General features: G+C 37.9%; 1 protein-coding gene across 2 annotated transcripts in view; it reads left to right on the top strand.

Moving 5' to 3' along the window:
* Positions 1-18,695, top strand: part of ING3 (inhibitor of growth family, member 3) — a 19,627-nt gene extending 932 nt beyond the window's left edge. Inside the window, exons 3-14 of one of the 2 annotated variants that reach the window (XR_775262.1) lie at positions 3,802-3,902; positions 5,290-5,355; positions 6,566-6,662; positions 8,807-8,878; positions 9,178-9,297; positions 10,463-10,620; positions 10,987-11,177; positions 12,342-12,534; positions 13,477-13,515; positions 14,166-14,227; positions 16,849-16,909; positions 18,542-18,618. Coding sequence is in view for 1 of the 2 variants with exons in the window: in XM_010581311.1 (XP_010579613.1) it covers positions 3,802-3,902; positions 5,290-5,355; positions 6,566-6,662; positions 8,807-8,878; positions 9,178-9,297; positions 10,463-10,620; positions 10,987-11,177; positions 12,342-12,534; positions 13,477-13,515; positions 14,166-14,227; positions 18,542-18,641 (1,199 nt within the window). In the remaining variant the exon portion in view is untranslated. Of the gene's footprint in view, positions 1-3,801; positions 3,903-5,289; positions 5,356-6,565; positions 6,663-8,806; positions 8,879-9,177; positions 9,298-10,462; positions 10,621-10,986; positions 11,178-12,341; positions 12,535-13,476; positions 13,516-14,165; positions 14,228-16,848; positions 16,910-18,541 lie in introns of both variants that reach the window. The other variant, XM_010581311.1, reaches the window with a different exon arrangement.
* Positions 18,696-19,016: the final 321 nt, after the last annotated feature.

Here is a 19,016-nt window from a genome sequence, read left to right as displayed (position 1 = left end):
GGCCGCCGCCCGCCGGCCCGTCTCGGCGCAAGTAGGATGTCGCAGGAGTTTCGCTCCTGGGCTTGTGCTGCTCCCAAAGGCATTTTCCGTGGCACGTCCCAAACTCTTCAGATTTTTGATCCCTAAGAGCAGTGATGGTGGTTTGGAACGTGAGTTATGTCCCGCTCCCTCAGCAGGTAGCGGCATGCTGTCTCTGAAACTTTCCAGCCAGCTCCCCTCATACTAGCGTATGTGACGGTGCTGCTTGCTTAGCCTCTTGTGCCCTAGCAGACGCGCAGCCAAAGGTGCGGTCTGCTGTAGGTTCCTTTGTAGGTCGCTTCGTATATTTCTGCTTATATCCTGATATAACACCCTGCATTATGCCGTTTTCAGGGAGCATTGCCTTTTCATCTTTTCTAATGTAGTCTCTCACCTGGGACTGGGGTGTCCCGTAAAACCCAGTTAGGCGTTGCTGCCGTTTAACACACAATTAATATTTGTATTAATACCTGTAACTGTGATACAAAGGTCTTTGTTAATGAAACTTAGTGCACAAAAGATGAGTCGTGAATACAGAAGGGTCAGACTATTGTAAAGAAGAACGAGAGAAAGAGCAAGGGTTGAAATAAGAAGTGAATGCCATACAGGAGTACAAAATGCAACGCCGTGGGAGCACAGTTCTTGAAAACAATGGTTTAACCTGTAATACTTTGAAGTGCGGTCTCAGGCTTTCCCTTGGACATTTGCATTAGTGGACCCAGCAGGTCTGTTTAACAGGCTTCATTGACACATGTTGAACTGTCTGTAAGATTTTTTTTTTTTTTTTTTTTGTATACTATGGCCTAAGTGCTGTCTTGGGTTCAGTTCTTAAAGTTGTGGGAACAGAGCAATGGCTCCTTATGGGAGATGACACCTCTGAAGTAGCTGTCGCTAGGGAGCACCAGGAGGGGGAGTGAGCAGCTCACTGACTTAGGTAGTTCTGAGTAAGTTCACAGATTTTACTTCTATTCAGTAGGGACACAAAGAAGCTAGTAGTTTTTCTGAAGTGTTTTTCAGAACTGAGCCAACTAGCACTGCCAAGGTTGCAGTAGTGTCATTTCCTCTGCTTTAACTGGAAGTGGCGAATAGCACTCCATATTGTATTACTGGAAGTAGCAAGTAACACTGAATATTGTATACTAAAGCCAACCTTAGACCCAGAGAAAAATTATCTCAGACCTTGGTACTTCTGTAATTCTTGCACAATGAGTGACAAAGCATCCAAAGACATTTACAAAACTTCTGGACTAGCATCTCTTCAACATCAGTTGCCAGACTGCCCACTGAATGCTACGTGCAAACCTGGAGGTTGTTCTCATGCTGTGACATAGTGACTTACTGTGAAGATTCTCTGAAGTACTTGAAAACAGTACTTCGGTGAGCAATGCTGCCCCAGAAACCTACATGAGTTGTAATTCAGAGATAACTGTGCTGCTGTGTTTCAGAGTCAATGTTGACTTTATATTCTGTCCTGTTTGGACCACATGGACTTCTAATGGGTCAGGTGCTGCTGTTTGTTGTTGGAAGAAATAATAAACCAGCTGTACCTACTGTATGTCCTGGTAAGGCTGCTGTGGGAGGAGTGAAGACCATCTGGGTTGTGACTTGACTCTTGACCTTTAGCTGAGCTCCATGTGGAGCATAAAATGTGTTTCTCTATTTAAGTTCAAATCACGGATTATCAGGCCTCCATGGTAAAATGTCAAGCTCTGGAAGAAGGCTTCTCTTCTAATAGCATTTCTGGCAACTCTCTTGGGAAATCTCGTGTAAGAAATTAGTATCTCAGAATATAGTATCACAGTTGGATTGAAAAGGTAGGGGGGGAAGAAAAGGTGAAGGAACTTGAGTGTACCAGAGAGAACTTTTCATATAATTTAATAGATCTGACCTGCATTCCTGTTTGCCATTTCTGCCCTTTCAGGAGAGACGAGGTTTCTGTGGAAGTTTTCCCTTACGCAGTTTCACACAGACTGATATTTGTCCTCAATAAAAAGTAAAGAAGAAAGAATTTTTTTTTTTTTCGTGTCTATGGAGCCATTAGAATAATTATCACCTAGCTGTCTGCACTCTGGGAGCAGGAGATAGAACATTTTGTCTGTTGGCTTTATGGACCAAATTATAGTCTTTTGGACAAAGAACAAAGCTTTAGAAGCCTCCGCATGAAGTATGTGCTGCTTGCTTGCTGCTCAGGCTTCTTCATCTTCCCCCTGAATAACACAGTGCAAGTGGAAAATGCTCATTGTACAGATTCTCCCATCTTTAAAGTGTTTTACACCAAAACTGTTTGACTACTTTGTTTGGGTCTAAGTAAAGTTGATGTGACCCTATGTCACAACTGTTCTGGCTTGGGATTAATTGTGCTCTGTCCCATCAGTTGTTGGGTTACTGTTGGTTTTGATGCTGGATATTCCTAGCATAGGGAAAATCGATGGATGTTTTTGATCATTTAGTGTGAATGACTTTTGGTTATTTATGTGAACAGTTAGTTCTAGTTGTGAATTTTCAGAGTGAGAAAACCTTTGGACTTCATTGGATTTGAAGAGTTAATCATACTTGGGGATTCATGAGTTTCTTGAACTAGTTAATTCACTGGTTTTGGTGTGGGGTTTTTTGTTTGTTTTGTTTTTCTGTTTGTTTTGGGGGGGGGGTTTGTTTGTTTGTTTGTTTTTGTAAGAGTTGATGGCCATCATGTGATCCAGTTTTAATGGTGGTTTCTGGAAAGTATCTTAAGAGTTTTACATCCAGAGCCTGAAGTCTGTAGGTAGTTGGTGCATTGTCACGTTTAATTTGAAACTGCTATCTGTACAGTATTGCTGAGAGTGCTGTGAAAAAATTTTCAGTACTATCATCTATCCTGAGACTAGCAAGGCTGTCCAAGCTAGTTTGACTAAGGCAGCTGCATGTTTTTGGAAATATGCAAGCTGTTGCATGCACAAGTGTCCAGCTGTTGAAATAGTAAACTCAGTGCCTTTTTTTTTTTTTTTTAATTTTGAAGGAGGGTGGAGGGAAAGGGAAGGGAATCCCTGTTTCTGACTCAATAAACAACGAAATGAAGCAACTTGTAGTTGACATTTTCCTTCCTTATGATAGTTAATGTTAGAGAATTGGTAGCTTTATTTTTTCCCTTAGGATATTTCTCAACTTCATGTAAGTGAGAATCCTGTCCAGATAGTATTTCATCAGTGCATTTACCCCTTAGTGCTACTGTGTGGGGGTGGGGGGAGTGACTTTGTGAGTGCTTTCAATTTGCCCTCACCCTTCCTAGCATACAATGGAGAGGGCCTTGACTTAGATGGTGACTTGACTCTTCAGTTGCTCTACCTTTTTGAGGCACTAATTTTTTCAATTATTTGGTTTTGTATTTGACTGTTTCTCTTAGGAGAACATTTTGTTTCCTGCTCAGTTTGTAACTGGCTAGAATGTTCCAAAGTCAGCAGTCTAGAGCCCTGGGTGAGGAGTTTGGGTCGTGCTTTAAGTCACTACCACTGCTCTTAGGGACAAAAAACCTTTAGAACTTGGAGTCCTGCCTGTCCCATGCTGGAGAGCACAAGAACCCTGATGAGAATCCTACCAGAATGCAATTCTCCTTCTTGGAAATTAAGGTAAATATTTCCCTCCTCTGTCCACTGTCACTTGGTTGTTTTGGTTGTTTTGGTTTCTTCCTCTCTGATAGTTTGCACCTCAGTCCTGTCGACTTTGTTTAAGAAAAAAATTCCGCCTTGTTTCATAATGTTTATGTACATGAGAAGATAACATTTTTCTCAATCTTTTCCTGTGCTACAGATGCAATGGATCAGCTTGAGCAGAGGGTAAACGAATTTTTTATGAACGCAAAGAAAAACAAACCTGAATGGAGAGAAGAACAAATGACATCAATCAAAAAAGTAAGGATATCACAAGAGTGGGTTGCATTTTTCTTTTGCAAACGAAGATAACCTTAAGAAAAAATAGCTTATGATTGATGGAGACTTAAGCGTTCAGAACTGTGACTTCCCTTGGGCTTTCACAGAGATGGATAGAACTACCTAGGAGGAGAAAAATGACTGAAAGGTTTCTTTGATCAAGCATTTCTCTAAAGTTTTACCTAGTATTTGCTGGCATTTTAAAAATTATGATCCTGAAATGGTGAGGAAACCAGGTACTAAATTCTGAGCTCAGACTTTTTGTTTCTGCTTGTGTGACATGAAGTTGCATGTTAACTGGCTTTCTTTTAGAGGATGTTTTTCAAGCTTAGCTTCAGCATTTCCTGCGATTCTGCCTATGTCCTTGTATGTGTTATACCTGTGGTATATGTAGCTTTAGGGAGGGACGAGTAAGATGGATGTGTTTTGTTTTATCCTTCAACACTCGGGCATTGGTGGTGGTATTGTTAGCAAGGTAGTCCATCATTTTGTCAGGAGAAACTCCTTTGTAGTCTCCTACACTTGCTACTTCAGCCACTTACTTGTCCAAGGGCTTTTTTTCCTTAATTAATACAAATAGATTTCTGTATTTAAAAAAAGAAGAAGTCAAAGCTCTTACTTTACTGGAGAAAATGAAAAATTTGCTTTCGACTTCAGTTGAACCAAGATTACAAGTGGTTTTCGCCTAAGCAGGATACTGTTCAGTGGAAATGGAGACTAATAAGGCACTTAAACCTGTTTAAAACTAGAGTAAAAACATGTGTAAACATACTTTATAAAATAAAAAAAGTTTTGTCTGTTGTTTTTTGTTTGTTAAAGCAGACTTTAAAATGGGATAGCTTTAGAATACACATATGAGTTAATAGAAATGTATTTTAAAATAAGTTAAACTATAAACTATATACATAATTATCTCTATTTAACTGCAGTGCTAGAAAGGCCTCCCCTCACAGTACTGTTTAGCATCATTTTGAAGGGCAGTAGTATCTGCAGTGGTCCTAAAGATCCATACAAAGTAAAAGACATCATCTCATTTTGAGTCCATAACATTATGCTGTGTAATATAAAATAAATCCAAGACTGTTTCCTTTCTTGTAGCATTTCTTGCAGAAATGTAAATACCACTGTAGGAGGAAGTGTCCGCATCTTGCAGTTTGGCTTTTTCTAAGGCACAAACGATAAATTGATGTTTAATATCTCTCATCTAAAATTTAGCTAATTGTTGTTTACAGTAGAGTTTCACAGTCTTTCTGAAAAACAACTTGAATTTCTCCTTTAAACTTACATTTTGTGCTGGATAACAGTAGCTTAAATTGATGAAAGTAATTCAGGTACTTTCATAATTTAAAAAAAATTCTCTTTATAACAGGATTATTATAAGGCCTTGGAAGATGCAGATGAAAAAGTGCAGCTGGCTAATCAAATATATGATTTGGTAAGTGGACAGAAGGCTTGTGGCGAATTACCTAAATTTATGCCCTGAGGAGTTCTAAACAATTTGATAAGCACAACAACTGTGCTACCTGTACTGTTATGTCAGCTACATAGAGATATTTTTGCTGGTGAAAGAAATACTGAATATTTTACTGACTTTGGAGAATTTTCTTGCTTTGGGTAGTGTCACTTAAATACAAAACATACAGAAATAATTTTAGAAATCACAAGGTTTTCATGCATGTTGATGTTGTTCTATTTATTTTTTTTCTGAAAGGAGACCACGAGCGAGTTACTTTTCCTTATAGCCTGTGTTTTTTTAATTTTAGGCATATTTATTTTACATTTTCTCAGAGAACAGAACCTGCAAGTCAGACTGCACTAAAATATAGTAGACATAAAACAAATATGTCTTGCCTGCTTTAGTTTCACTTCAGTTAACTAAAAGTTAGTTCCAAAAGTTGGAACTTACTCCTCTCTTTTGGTTAGCTGGTAACTGCAAAAACGTGTTCAATTTTTAATAGTTTAGAATTCTGCTGTATGACTACAGATGAAGAAAGCGTTTGGAACATAGTGTTTCTTTCCATTATATTAAGTTTGGGGGCGTGTGTGTTTGTGGTTTTTTGGTAATTTTCAGTACCCAAGAGCATGTCATAGTTTACTCAATGCACAGGAGTCTTTACGCTTTCAGTTTAGAGACCCTTTTACTGAATACTTAAGTTTAGTGATGTGTATAGTGGCGTACAAACTGCAATTCAGTAAACTTGCAGTTTCCCCAATGCAGCCCAATTTCTTCTAAAGTGCATGTTAGGTACTGTTCTTTCTCCTTTCTATACGTGCACCCACAACGCCCCCAAGTCCTCTTAATCTTTTTTCTCAAACAAAACACTTAACGCTGTGTCTTGGAACATAGCCTACAGTAAGAGGAGCGCTTCTAGCTGCTGAGCCAATATGCAGCCTTATTGTATGCTGGGATTGACTGCACAGCTTAGGAGCAACAGCGCTATTTTGGTGTTAACTGTAGCATCTCTGCTGAGTTAGGGAAATGTAGGTGACTGAGAAGTTATGCTTCTGCGTGCTTTTATACGTGCTTAGTGCTGCATGGCAGAGAATTGCTGGAAGGGAAATATTTAGCAAGCCAGAGATTAAGTATGTCGATATTCGTGTTCTAGAACTGGATGCTATTTATTGTTGCTTTGTCTCAAAAACAGGTAGACCGTCATTTGAGAAAATTGGACCAGGAACTTGCTAAATTTAAAATGGAACTCGAAGCAGATAATGCTGGAATTACAGAAATACTAGAGAGACGTAAGTATGCATGATTTTCTTCAAGAACTTGACAGATTTTCTGTCAATTTGCAAAATTAAAATATCATACGCTTGTTAGTGGCTGGCAGTATTTCCACTTGTTTCAAAATTGTGTTTTAACCCGCATGCTTTTTCATCAGTCAGCGATTCTCAAATTTTAGTTTCAACCTCAGTTTTTACCAATGAAGTCAAAATACAAGTGAGTAATTAGAATAATGTTTTTTTCGCACAACTGTTGCACTTGTCAATTGCTACAGTAAGGTACAGAATTCTTTAAACCTGTTTTTAATAACTGTAGGTGTTCAGACAAGTACTTCAGCCTAAGCTTGCCACCTACCCAGTTAAAAGTGTACCATTTCTTACTTGAATTGATTGCCACCAAATTGAGGAAGGTCATTATTTTAGTTATAGGTGTGGAATGTCAAGTAAAGTTAGGTACTTAGTGGTTTTCTTTTTTTAAAGGGGAGAGAGTGGGTTGTTTTGTAATGGGGTAGTGAGGGAGAAGCATTTGGGTAAGAAACCTGCATGCTTAACAAATATAGCAATGCTGGTATTCAGTATGTGAACAAAAATGTAATGTGCCAGCTTTTTGGCCAGCTTAGTGTGGAAGAATTCGGCCTTTCTGTACGCATCAGCATTTAGACATAAAGTTCAAATGTGATTATGATAAATTTCAAAGTTGATTTAACTATTGTGATTATGGAGCTAAGAGGCAGTGACTGTTCTCATACCCTGGAACAGTGAGAAGTAACTTAAATCACTCGAGGAGATTAGAAATAAATATTCTTTCTTTGAACTTTGTGTGGCTTTGTCATAAAAGCTGGGAGGTTTTGGATTTTTTATTTGTAATTGCTATTACAGATAACAGGCACAAAAACAAACCTGCAAAGTGCGTGCTTTTAATGAACTAGGAACTACAGAAAAGGACTAGTTTATCTTAGTTGGTATCTCAGCTGCAGTTTTAAGATGTGATACTACCTTCAGTTGAGCTATGTGTTTGGCGAGGTGAGGTAGGTAGGTAGAATTTCAAGAACTCAAGATAGAAATGTACGAGACTGCACCTTGCATCCTTAAGGTATTTATTTTATTTTTTAATAAAGTGAAAAGTAGAAGCCACTTAATATTTTTACCTTTCAGAGTAAATACATATTGTTGAGGTTCCGCCAGAGGGCAGCCTTTGGACTAGTTCATAGCATGATTAATGTTAGCTCGGCCAAAATATCTCCTTATGCTTTGAACTTCATCTAGAATAATTTTCTTTAAACTTTTGTAATACACTCATGTAATTTTGGAAAGCACTGAAAAACAAAGGGGTAAAGAAACGTTGAAGCTACAGATTTTGCAAAATGAATGTGAATTACTTTCTTGGATTGTCTTCTGTATAAACGTAAGTTGGTAGGTATTGCAGCTAGTTCAAAATCTTTTTGCCAAAGATTGATACATAAACTGTTGTATATTGTTCTAATGGAAATTTATGGTCAAAGTCTCTCCTATGCTGCGATCCTTTAGCCTCATATTACAAGAAATGTTATTCTTAGACATAGACTTGCATTTGTGCCCCTCCTGCCTTTCCCCCCCCCCCCCCCCCCCCCGGCCTTTGGATTGTTGCTCTGTATTTTGAACGTTAAGAAAATTCAGATAATGATCTGAAGCCCTTCCTGTTGAGTGTTAGATCATCTCGAAAGGCCTTGCTAGCGCTTGTGTGTTTTGACTCGGTGTGACAAGATGCCTTGTTAACACAGTTTACCTGGTACAATCTTCTTTTCAATTCATATTGTTGTAGATTGTCAGTACGTTTGGTACAGCATTCTCCAAACGTCACCGGCTTGTGTGCAACTCATTTGAATAAGTGGCATGTTGACAGCAACGTTGTTGTTTGTTCTCCTTATTGGTCTTGATTTTAACTTCTTAATTTCAACAGTTGAACAGCAGCAGTCACCAGTTTTTATTTTAAAACTGTTCTCCTCAGCGGCTCCTGGTTGTAGTACAGGAAGGGTTTCAACTCTAGCAAAAATCCTTCTGATTAAAATAAATATAACTGCATAGTGATTTGGTTAATATTATAAAGATTCATGTAGTATCTAAAAATCAAAACCATGGCAATGATGACTGAAATTTTCCTATCCTTTTTACCTCCCTCTTAGGGTCTCTGGAGCTGGATACACCATCACAGCCTGTGAATAACCATCACGCCCATTCTCACACTCCAGTAGAGAGTAAGTCTTTGAGACTTAAGAACACATCTACATTTTATGTTTCCTTATTTTTTGTTGAGTAGTATTAGAAAAAAAAAAAGTTCAGAACTTTTTTCTTCTTTCTCCAAACATTGGGGGGGTGGGGGGGAAAGGCATAATGCAGTGATAATAATATCTATTCAGAAGAAGTGCAAGATTGAAACAATAAGATTTTGCTGGTGGGAATGAGTCGAAAGTGCTGGTTTATTATGTCTGGTTATAGTTTGACTTTCATGCTGAAAAGGTTTTACATTTAAGTTCCCTCCATTTGTTTCATTTAGAAAGGAAACACAATCCATCTTCTCACCATAGTACAACAGATCATGTTCCTGAAAAGAAGTTTAAATCTGAAGCTCTTCTATCTACCCTGACTTCAGATGCTTCTAAAGAAAATACACCAGGTAATCTTCATTGTCTTGCATTTTATTGCTTTTTTAATTGGAAGAAGAGAAACCCAATTATATTTGTGAGTTACTGTCTTTTGAAATCAGAGGCTCATACCCTTTCCACTGGGATTTTCAATCATTTGAAACATGGGAAATCGCAGGCATTGTTACTCATCTGTGTTGTCCATGAAGTGCATCAGTTTTGTTGTCATTTAACAGCTGCATGTTGGCTGTTTCTTGTTATTTACACTGCTTGGAAGAAGGTAACAAGAGTTTCATTCAGCCAGTAGTAGAAATATAAGAGATCAATGCATTATTACTTCGGGGAAAAGAAACGCATGCAACAATTTCCAAAGTAAGGGAGAAGAATTTTCACACTTTTTTTTTTAAGGGTTGGTCTGACGTGGCATTTGATTACGATAAAATTCTTTCATGTGTTGTCTCTTTGAAAAGAGGTGAGAATTCTTTTTGAGTAGTAAATAAAAAAAAACCATCACAACCTTCTGCCCATTTTCAAAATTAGGGTGTTTCATAGTTTCTTTTCTGAAAATAAAAGATTGTGAGAGGTTATAGTAAGTAAACTACCTTATGTTTTGGAATTTAGTGCTGTTTATCAGTTTTAAGTAGTCTCCCTCATATCCATTTTACTTTTGTTTTGAAGGAACTTCACGTGAGATGGCAAATAAAATTAACTAAGTTTTGAGCAGCTGTCAGTCTGTAGATGGCCATGGAAATCTGCGTTGCATTAAAACTGTGATTGATAGTGTTTAGAGTTAAGATTTTTAGAAGTTCTACTTCAGAAGCAGTATAGCTGTACAGTCACATTCCTACTCTCTTCCTGATGGTTACAGTAGTCAGCATTATTTCAGTGGAGGTTGGGTCTATATAGACATAGACATAGCAGCTGCATCTGTTCTTTGATAGTTGAATATGATAGTGAGGACTGTCTTTCTAAGAGGACTCCTTGCACATGAGGATAGGTGGGGAACAAAATTCTTTTTTTCATAAGCCAATACTGGCTGTGTCAAATGACTTCTTAAACTTTTTTCCAAATGATCAGACTGCTCTGATGCATAAACAGAGTTCCTACTCTTTCACTGGTTGTCATATATAACTCTTCTTAAAATGCAAAGGAATTTAGTTTCATTTTGAATTTCATAAATGTGTTCTGTTCATCAAGGGTGTCGAAACAATAATTCATCATCCTCTTCAAACAATGCATACAATACAAACTCTTCTCAACCATTGGCATCATATAACCTGGGCTCATTATCTTCAGGATCCGGGGCCGGTGCAATTACCATGGCAGCAGCTCAAGCAGTGCAAGCCACGGCGCAGGTAATGTCAAAATGTTCTTGTCATTCTGCCATCCACTATTGATTAAGAAGAAAGACTAATGATTTTTTATTTTTTCTGAATTCCCATGATCACTTTCAGCTGATGTGATTCAGTTCTCATAATATCATTTTTGTTTATATGCTAGTTTCATCCTGTAAAACTTGCATAAAGGGACAGCTTGTTTTCTAGCTTTTCTTGTGGGATATTTTTACACCTTTTTACATCTTGCTATACATCATTTTGTTATACAGGGTAACTAATGGACCTGTGCAAATGTATGTGCAAATAATTAGCAGTTAGCAGCCTAGTATGTCTTCTGTAAGAGCTCTACTGTGTAATCTGATACAATGTCAGTATTCCTTTTAGATGAAGGAAGGAAGACGAACATCCAGTCTAAAAGCCAGCTATGAAGCGTTTAAGAACAATGATTTTCAGCTTGGAAGAGAATTTTCTTTATCCAGAGATTCAACTGGATATTCATCATCAGCTCTGGCATCTACATTAACACAGACATTAAGTTCATCAACCACAGATTCACGAAGTGGCAGAAAAAGCAAGTAGGTTTTCTTACTTGTTGACCACAATTATAGCTTTCAAGACAGCTAAGCTTTCTTTTAAAGGTCATGGGCCATATTAGAAATACTTCATATTTAATATCGGGGAGCGATCAGCAGAAGGTAGTTACTGCCTGCTGGCCTTTTTTTGTTCAGGGCTTTCTTCTTTTGCCCTCTCACTTTTAAGCAAACTCATTCCAAAGTTTTAACTAAATGTCCTGATTTGCTTTTCCATCTGTGATATAGTCTAGTTTCTTCCCTCATTTTTCTGTGTTTTGGAGAGAAGATTTGGCCTAACGGAAAATGTTGGGAATTACCATGCAATGGTTTGTAGATGGTTTTAAAATAATCTGGAGATCTGCTTCATGCCACTTCACAAATAATCACAATGCTTTCCGATGGCTGCCTGTCTAGGGCAGGAAACAGAATGAATTTTATTTCTGATTAAAATGAAGTTTAAAAACATTTTAAACAACACAGTGTCACAACACATTGTGACAACAGTCACAGGTTGTACTTGAAAGAGTTTGTCTCAAAACGCTCATCCTTTTAAACTGACTTGAGTTTTTTTCTTCATACAAATTTGTGTGTATTCACAGCTCAGTTAATAATTTTGTCTTAGAAGCATTTTTCATTTATGGATATCTTGGGTGTCAGATCTGACCTATAAGCAAAAGCATAGAATTTGTATTCTGGCACTGTTCCTATGGAGTGATTGGTGATGCTTGAGTGGAGATTAACATAGAATCAGTCATCTTCAAAACAGTAATCTATTGAACATGACATATGATATTATTTATATGTAAATTCCTGTTTTATTGGTAACATAATTTTTATGGGAACTTGACGCCAGGGCTGTTGATGGAAAATTTTGTGAAGGAAAACATTCATTAAAGCCACTTGGCACTTTAAAGCTGTTAAATTCCATTGATTGGAATAGTGTCTTGTACATGTAAGGTGGTATGACTTGTTTCCTTCTCCGAAGAGCATTCGGTGTGTCCATTTCAGTTCTTGCGATTGTTGAATGAAATCTGTTAGAGAATGATGCTTTGGTATTTACATACTGCAGTATTTCAGAGCCAACAAAGTACTTGTTCAGTGATTCTTTCACTTGGCAGGAAATGAATTTAAATTATGCATGCTATTTTTTTCTTCCCTCCCACCCAGAAACAACAACAAATCCTCAAGTCAGCAGTCCTCATCATCTTCCTCGTCTTCCTCTCTATCATCATGTTCTTCTTCATCTGCACTGGCACAAGAACTGTCTCAGCAAACAGCAGTAATACCAGAGTCTGATTCTAATAGCCAGGTTGACTGGACCTATGATCCAAATGAGCCACGTTACTGCATTTGTAATCAGGTAAGGATGGCTTCCAACCTGAAATACAACTACACCTGCTATTTTGCTGTAGTTGAAATTCCTTCTCTGATTGCTAATTTAAAAACATTCTATTTGCAGTCTTGAAATTCTGATCTCTTTTTATTTACTTACTGGTGATACTAATAATGAACTCAGCTGTTGAAGCTGAAAACAAGCACATTTTCCAGTGATGTGACATACCTGGAGAGTTTTAAATCTTTTAGTGAAGACTTCAGGAATAATTAAATTAGAAATTGAACAGGTTCACAGTGAATTTAGTTAAAATTTTAAGTTAGTAAGGAATTTGCCTGGTCTCTTCTACTTTCCTTGGAAAAAAAAACCCACCCCAAAACCCAAAAACCCCCACAAACAAACAAAAAAACCCCCCAGCAACCAAACAGAAAACTAGTTTTATGAAGGCTGTTGGGAATCTTGAGAGAGTGAATGACAACATGAGAAACATTTATTTAAAAATGCCTGTTCTTATTTTAAACACTTTTAAGAGTGTCAGCTTTTTTTTAGAGTTTATAGAATTCTGTAATTCTCTTGAAAGTGTTTGATTGTTTCAAATAAAGTGCTTGAAATTGTCATGTGTGCAAGGAAGATGCCAGTCATAAATATAATCTTGAAAACTGGGCTGATAATGTACTGAGCACTGTTGTTTAGACCAAAATGTGATTTGTTCAGGTTTTGAATGCTGACCTTTTTAATCCAACCTGAAATATGCAGAAGTATCTTTTTTTTGCATAAAAAATTTTTGAAAATCAGTTTGCTATGAACATGATGTTCTTTGGGTTGTGTAACAAAAAGAAAAATCAAGATATTGTTGCTGCTGTTAATGGAAGAACTCCTCAAAGGAAGAAGGTTGAACTTTGGCCCCTTGAAAATGCTGATTGCTTTTAAATAGTAATATATAATAAGTTTTTTTTTCTTATTTACTAGGTGTCATATGGTGAAATGGTAGGCTGTGATAACCAAGATGTAAGTAACAAAATTCAAAAGGTTCATGAGAGGCATGTGCATGTAACTGTTGCTTGCAGGAGTTACTTTTGTTTAGAGTTGGTTTTAGAGAGAGGGTTTTTTTAGCGTAATGTGCGTGTGAGTTGAATCATTCTTCAGGAAACTTCTCTTCACCTGTCCCCACAGTTCAGGTTCTTTTAGAAGGCTTCCCCCTTTTCTGGGAATGTTTGACATCTTTAAAATGCCCTTTATTTCTGGGAACCTTTAGCTGTGTTGCTACTAATATCAGTTGTCCCCTTAAAATAAAAGGTTTTAAAAGAACAGTTGAATGTAATCGTGTATTTACTGAGATGCTATATTTAAACAGAAGTGAGTGATAAAATTACTGTTGTGTCACTTAGTGTTGTCAAACCAAGTATTTCGAAGCACAACATACTTCTTTTGCTCTGTTATGCGAGTCCATATATGACTCCCTAGAATTTTGTTGCTTTCCTTAGTCTATTGAATATATATTAAGGACTGAGATCCTCCTCCTTTTGTCCTGTGACTTTGTGTGAAATGCAGAATCTATGCTTTTTACTCGTGCTTAATTTTCATAGAATTGTATTTGTGATAGGTGTTTTGAAAAAAACCCAAATCCCAAACCCTCTCTTTAACTCTGTTTTTTATAGTGCCCTATTGAGTGGTTCCACTATGGATGTGTTGGACTGACAGAAGCACCAAAAGGGAAATGGTACTGTCCACAGTGTACAGCTGCAATGAAGAGAAGAGGCAGTAGACATAAATAAGTTTCTTCAGCTGGAAAACCAATTACATACTAAAGGTTTTGTAGAGGACTTGGGAGGGGGAGGAACCCCCACCACACTTCCTTGCAACCACTTAAGGGTTAACATAGCAGTCATAAGATCTTGAACTATTGATTTTGCTAGTTGTGTTTTATTATTGTAAGTAAATTATTTATGCACATTGATGTGCTACAGATACTATTCCAGTGAGCCTTGGACTGTTCCAGTGGCCAACATATGCAGACATTTGTACTATCAAACCATTTTCTCTAAGCAGTGGGCATTCTACAATTATTCAATCTTCAAAAAATTCCGATAAGTCAAGATTTTAAATGTATGTTTTATATTCAACAGATATATTCTGCTGCATGTACTGTACTCAAGAGCTGTTATGTAACACTATGTATATAAATGGTGCAAAAAGTCAGTGCTTCGGGAAAAAAAAGAGACAATGGTTTTTAAAATGCCTTTATAGCTTTGGTTCTTTATGAAACTTAATTCAGCAGGCTGAAGAAAATGGTTCTTGTATACAGCGGGCTGTTGTCCTCTAGGGTACTTGAGTATGTAAAAGCAAAAAAAAAAAAAGCTGTAGAATAAAACAAACTTGTGCCATTAGTCTTTATATGTTTCTGCTCCAGAGAAGGTGCAGGCCATAAGAGGAAAAAAAGGTGTTAAAGTGATGATAAATTTTTATACCAAATGTGTTTATTTTTTTGTGCAAGTAATCCTTTAAATTTGAATTGTATTAGGTGTTAAAATAAAACAACCTCAGCTCCTCAAATTAATGTTTTCTGTACATTTGTCAAAAAAAGGTTTGTCCCTGAAAAATGGTTTCAGGAGAATATAGCCAAGTTTGCATAAGAAATTGTTACATGTGACCCACCTGAAGGATTGTTGCACAGGATGTTTCTCCGGTGGGTGGGTAACTTGTACATATCTAGGCAAACACTGAACTACCATTTGCCTCAATGCCTCTGCCTCCAGGCGATCAGTGGCACCTGCTTAAATGAGCACAAAAGGTCTGTTTTCCATGTGGTTAAAAAAAAGAAATCCCTACTGTGTCAAGAGATATCCACAGGCAGGGTTGCCTTCCTATTTCCATGGCACAGATGGAAATAGGAAGGGGAGAAGAAAACCACCGTGAGTGTGTCTTGTAGCTGCCATATTCCTGAACAGTGGTTTTCATGTGAAAACCAATACACGGTTCAGGAAAGAAGAAAGAGAGAAATAGTTCATCCTGCTTGTAGAATCCCTAGAGCAACAGGGAGGATCATGTTAGGAAGCCTAAATGCAGGCATATAAGTGGCTGGATCTGTGAGTTGTACATGTTGTAGTACAGGATCAGAAAACTGATCTTTACATTAGACCCTTGACAAGAATATAATGGAAAGATTTTCTGTATTTTTGCCCTGACTTGCTTATTTTGGACATAGTTTGTAGATTTCCTTTCACTGACAATTTCCTTTTGTTGTTTTTGTATGGCTCGTTCATGCAGCAGCACTGAACAGAAACAAGATTATTCTTTTTTCTCCTTCCTCCTTCCTTCCACTACTAAAAAAAATACACTTTCCTGTTGGAATAAAGATTTTACTTTAGCACTGGGTTGCTCTTTGGGCTGTCAGGGTGGAGGATCATGGCCTTCATGTGGTAGCTTTCTGAAGCCATGCTGAGGGAGAGAAGAGAAGGAAAGAAGCAGTGTTTCAGTGCGTGACTGTGCAAATAGTGTCAAGGAAACAAAAAGAGTTAGGCTCATTAGTAATAGGAGTATGTGCAGAAAATGCAGGCTTTACCTAAACCAAAATGAAACCAGACTTCTGTCACAACATTTGTTTAAAAATGAAAAAAGTAGGCATTTTAAATCCATGAACTGGGGAAAAGTAGATGTTTAAGAAGGGAAATGTGATTATGGATGATAAATGGACTTTGGTAGAAGAATAGGGTAGAAGTTGGCAAAAATAAACAGTGAAAAGCAGTGTAACTAAGGTTCCATTAAAACTGGAACTGAGCCCACTGCCTATGTATTTCTGTGGAAACCTCAGTCTAAACATTTGAGGACTAGAATATCTGGTTTTAAGGGAGGCTGTGGAGACAATAGAGATAACAAACAATTTGTTCTGTTGGAAACTGGTGCCATGCTATGAATTTAAGTTAAATAAACAACAGGTAATCTGGACTCCCCTTGGACTGAATGCCGAAGTCCTTAGAGCTAAGAAGCAAGTCCATTGAGAATTAACACTATATATAGCGAAATCCCTCATTCTGGTGGGAACCATACCTAAGATGGTGCAGAGACTGCAAATTCAAATAAAAATTCCGATTTTTAGTGTGAGCATTGGTTTGCTGTTTCATTGGATGATATAATTTTTTTTTTCATGGAGGGAGCTAGTTAGAGAACTCACAAGAGGAAAAAACTTAACCTTTGTCCTTGTTAGTACATTAGTATTTTGTGTCAAAGTTCAGAAAATAGAAATGGACAAATGTGAAAAGTGTGGAAAAAATGCATTATATAAGTCAAAGATGTAGAACAATAAACCCTGTATGTGCTTTTGTTTTGTTTTCTTCTAAACAGAACGCCTGTGAGAGAAGCTTACGGGTCAGCAGGTGATTATAGTGTAAAAGCCCTGAGTAACGTGAGTAGTTACACGTTGGCAGAGCCCTTGCCTCATGGTCATTGGAGTTCTTGGAAGCTTCACTGAGATAGACAAGGCCAGGTTGATGCAGGCTACATCAAGGCATTCAGACAGGGTGTCTCATTAAAGTTTCTTTAAAAAACAGTGATGCGCTGGTTGGAGTGCAGGTCCCGTAATGTTATATGGCTATTCGCAAAATAGAATAAGAGTAAAGGAATAAATTGCCAATATTCCCAACAAGAAGAGGCTACTAAAGCAGGACTCTGGTGCTCTACAGACATTAACAGATCAGTTAAGAGGGGTAAATAGTAACGTAGTGTTTGCACTTAGGTTGGGTTCTCAAAAGTAACAAAAATGGGAAGTGTTAAAAGTAGCAGAAAAATCTCATGATACTGAGTGTCTGGTAAAATGGAAGATGTAATTCAACATTTGCTAAAAGAATGTAAATATAAAATAATATATAAAATAATACTTAATTCTCAATTTACCTGCAGCTGGGGCCTCTGAAGTAGCTATTGCTCTGTAGGAAAGTGATTTGGGGAGTTATCTAGGTAATTCTATGGAAACACCAGCTCATTGCTCAGCAGCAGGTAGGACAAGTGCTAAGAATGACTCAGTAGGAGAGAAGGAATAAAACAGAATACAGTTTTACACTGTGTAAACTGATGGTGCAGTTAGGTCTCAACGTAGTGTAAAATTCTGGTTGGCTCTGCTGCAAAAAGGTAGCAAAACTAGGGAAGGCTTCAACAGGAGGATCAAAGTAGTCAAAGCAGTGTGATGACAACACATCTGAGAAGCAGCTAAATTGTCTGGGACTCTTCTGGCTGGGAAAGAGGTGGCTCAGTGAGAATGTAACGGGGATCTGTAAACTCAGGAGTGCTGTGGAAGAGGTGTGGCTTTTGATAGAAGAAGTAGTAGGGAGGTAGCCAGTCCAAAATGAAAAAAAAGAGCAGCTTTTTTTCATCCATGGCATGCTTAAACTGTAAAACTGGCCATATAGCTTACTTGGATGTAAAAAGCGACTGAGAAACTAATGGAAGCAAAGTCCATGGAGGCATAAAATGCAGAAGTAACACATCTGGATCAAAAACTCACTGAAGACTAATGACTAGAAATTAAGAGTTTGTAGCCAGGGAAGTGTTCCTGGATGCCTGTGATGGTCCCACAGCCCGCTGGCATACACCACTGAACACCGTTTGATACAAGACACTAGGTTAGGTGACCGACCCTTCGGCATTATGCAGTGCAGCTGCTTTTAGTTTCATCTCAGTGCTCCAGCATTTGGGTGAATTTTTAGGATGAGGAGGTATTTGTAGTACCACAAGCTGAGAACCCATGTGCTAAGCACTGTAATAGAATAAAAAGTGGTCTATGCCTTGTAAACTGTGTTGTCTGTCTGCATTGTGAAGAAGTAACCTTTTTTTCCTCAGCTTTAGGTTTCATTTATTCTAGGTCTGAAATGAAGAAGAAAGAGGAAATACATCTCTGCTTCCCGCTCTGAAAACACATCTAGGTTGTATCTCTGAATAGCACAGAGTAATTTGCATTCTTGTCTTCTTTACTGATCAACCGCGCACAGTAAAGATTAGAAATTCTGAGGTTTGTTTTCCCCTTTCTGTTCCCCCTCACCAGGGAGGACTTTCCACTGCAAGCTGGCTTTTCTTGGCAAGTTTTTTCATCTCCCACCTCATCCTGCTGGAATGTCTGGACCGTGCACTTTCTTGTTCAATAGACGTGACAAGTGACAGAAGGAGGACCCAGGTGGCTTTCCCCTTGACAGCGGAGGGTTCGGTTTTGCACTTACACTAAAAATCTCTGAGAAGCAGAATTGCAAAAGGGACAAGGGTCTGACCATTTACATTCTCTTAGGGGTATACAGGAATAACTAAAGTCAGGCCACGCTATATGAACACAGTCTCTGCAGTTTTGCTACTCTTCCCAGGATTGCCTAAAACGCTCTGAGAATAACATAACTAAGAGAAGAAGAATCCCACATTTCAGTATATTTATCAAATCTACAGTAATATTCCTCTAGCACTTTCAAATCCATATCTTGCTTTTATACTCATATGATTTTCTATAGAGACGAACAGCAGCTTTTTCCTCT

This window comes from Haliaeetus leucocephalus, unplaced genomic scaffold, assembly GCF_000737465.1.
Source record: "Haliaeetus leucocephalus isolate CR32 unplaced genomic scaffold, Haliaeetus_leucocephalus-4.0 Scaffold763, whole genome shotgun sequence".
Lineage (NCBI taxonomy): Eukaryota > Metazoa > Chordata > Aves > Accipitriformes > Accipitridae > Haliaeetus > Haliaeetus leucocephalus.
The sequence above is the reverse complement of the archived record's forward strand: the minus strand, read 5'-3'. Positions and strand labels throughout refer to the sequence as shown.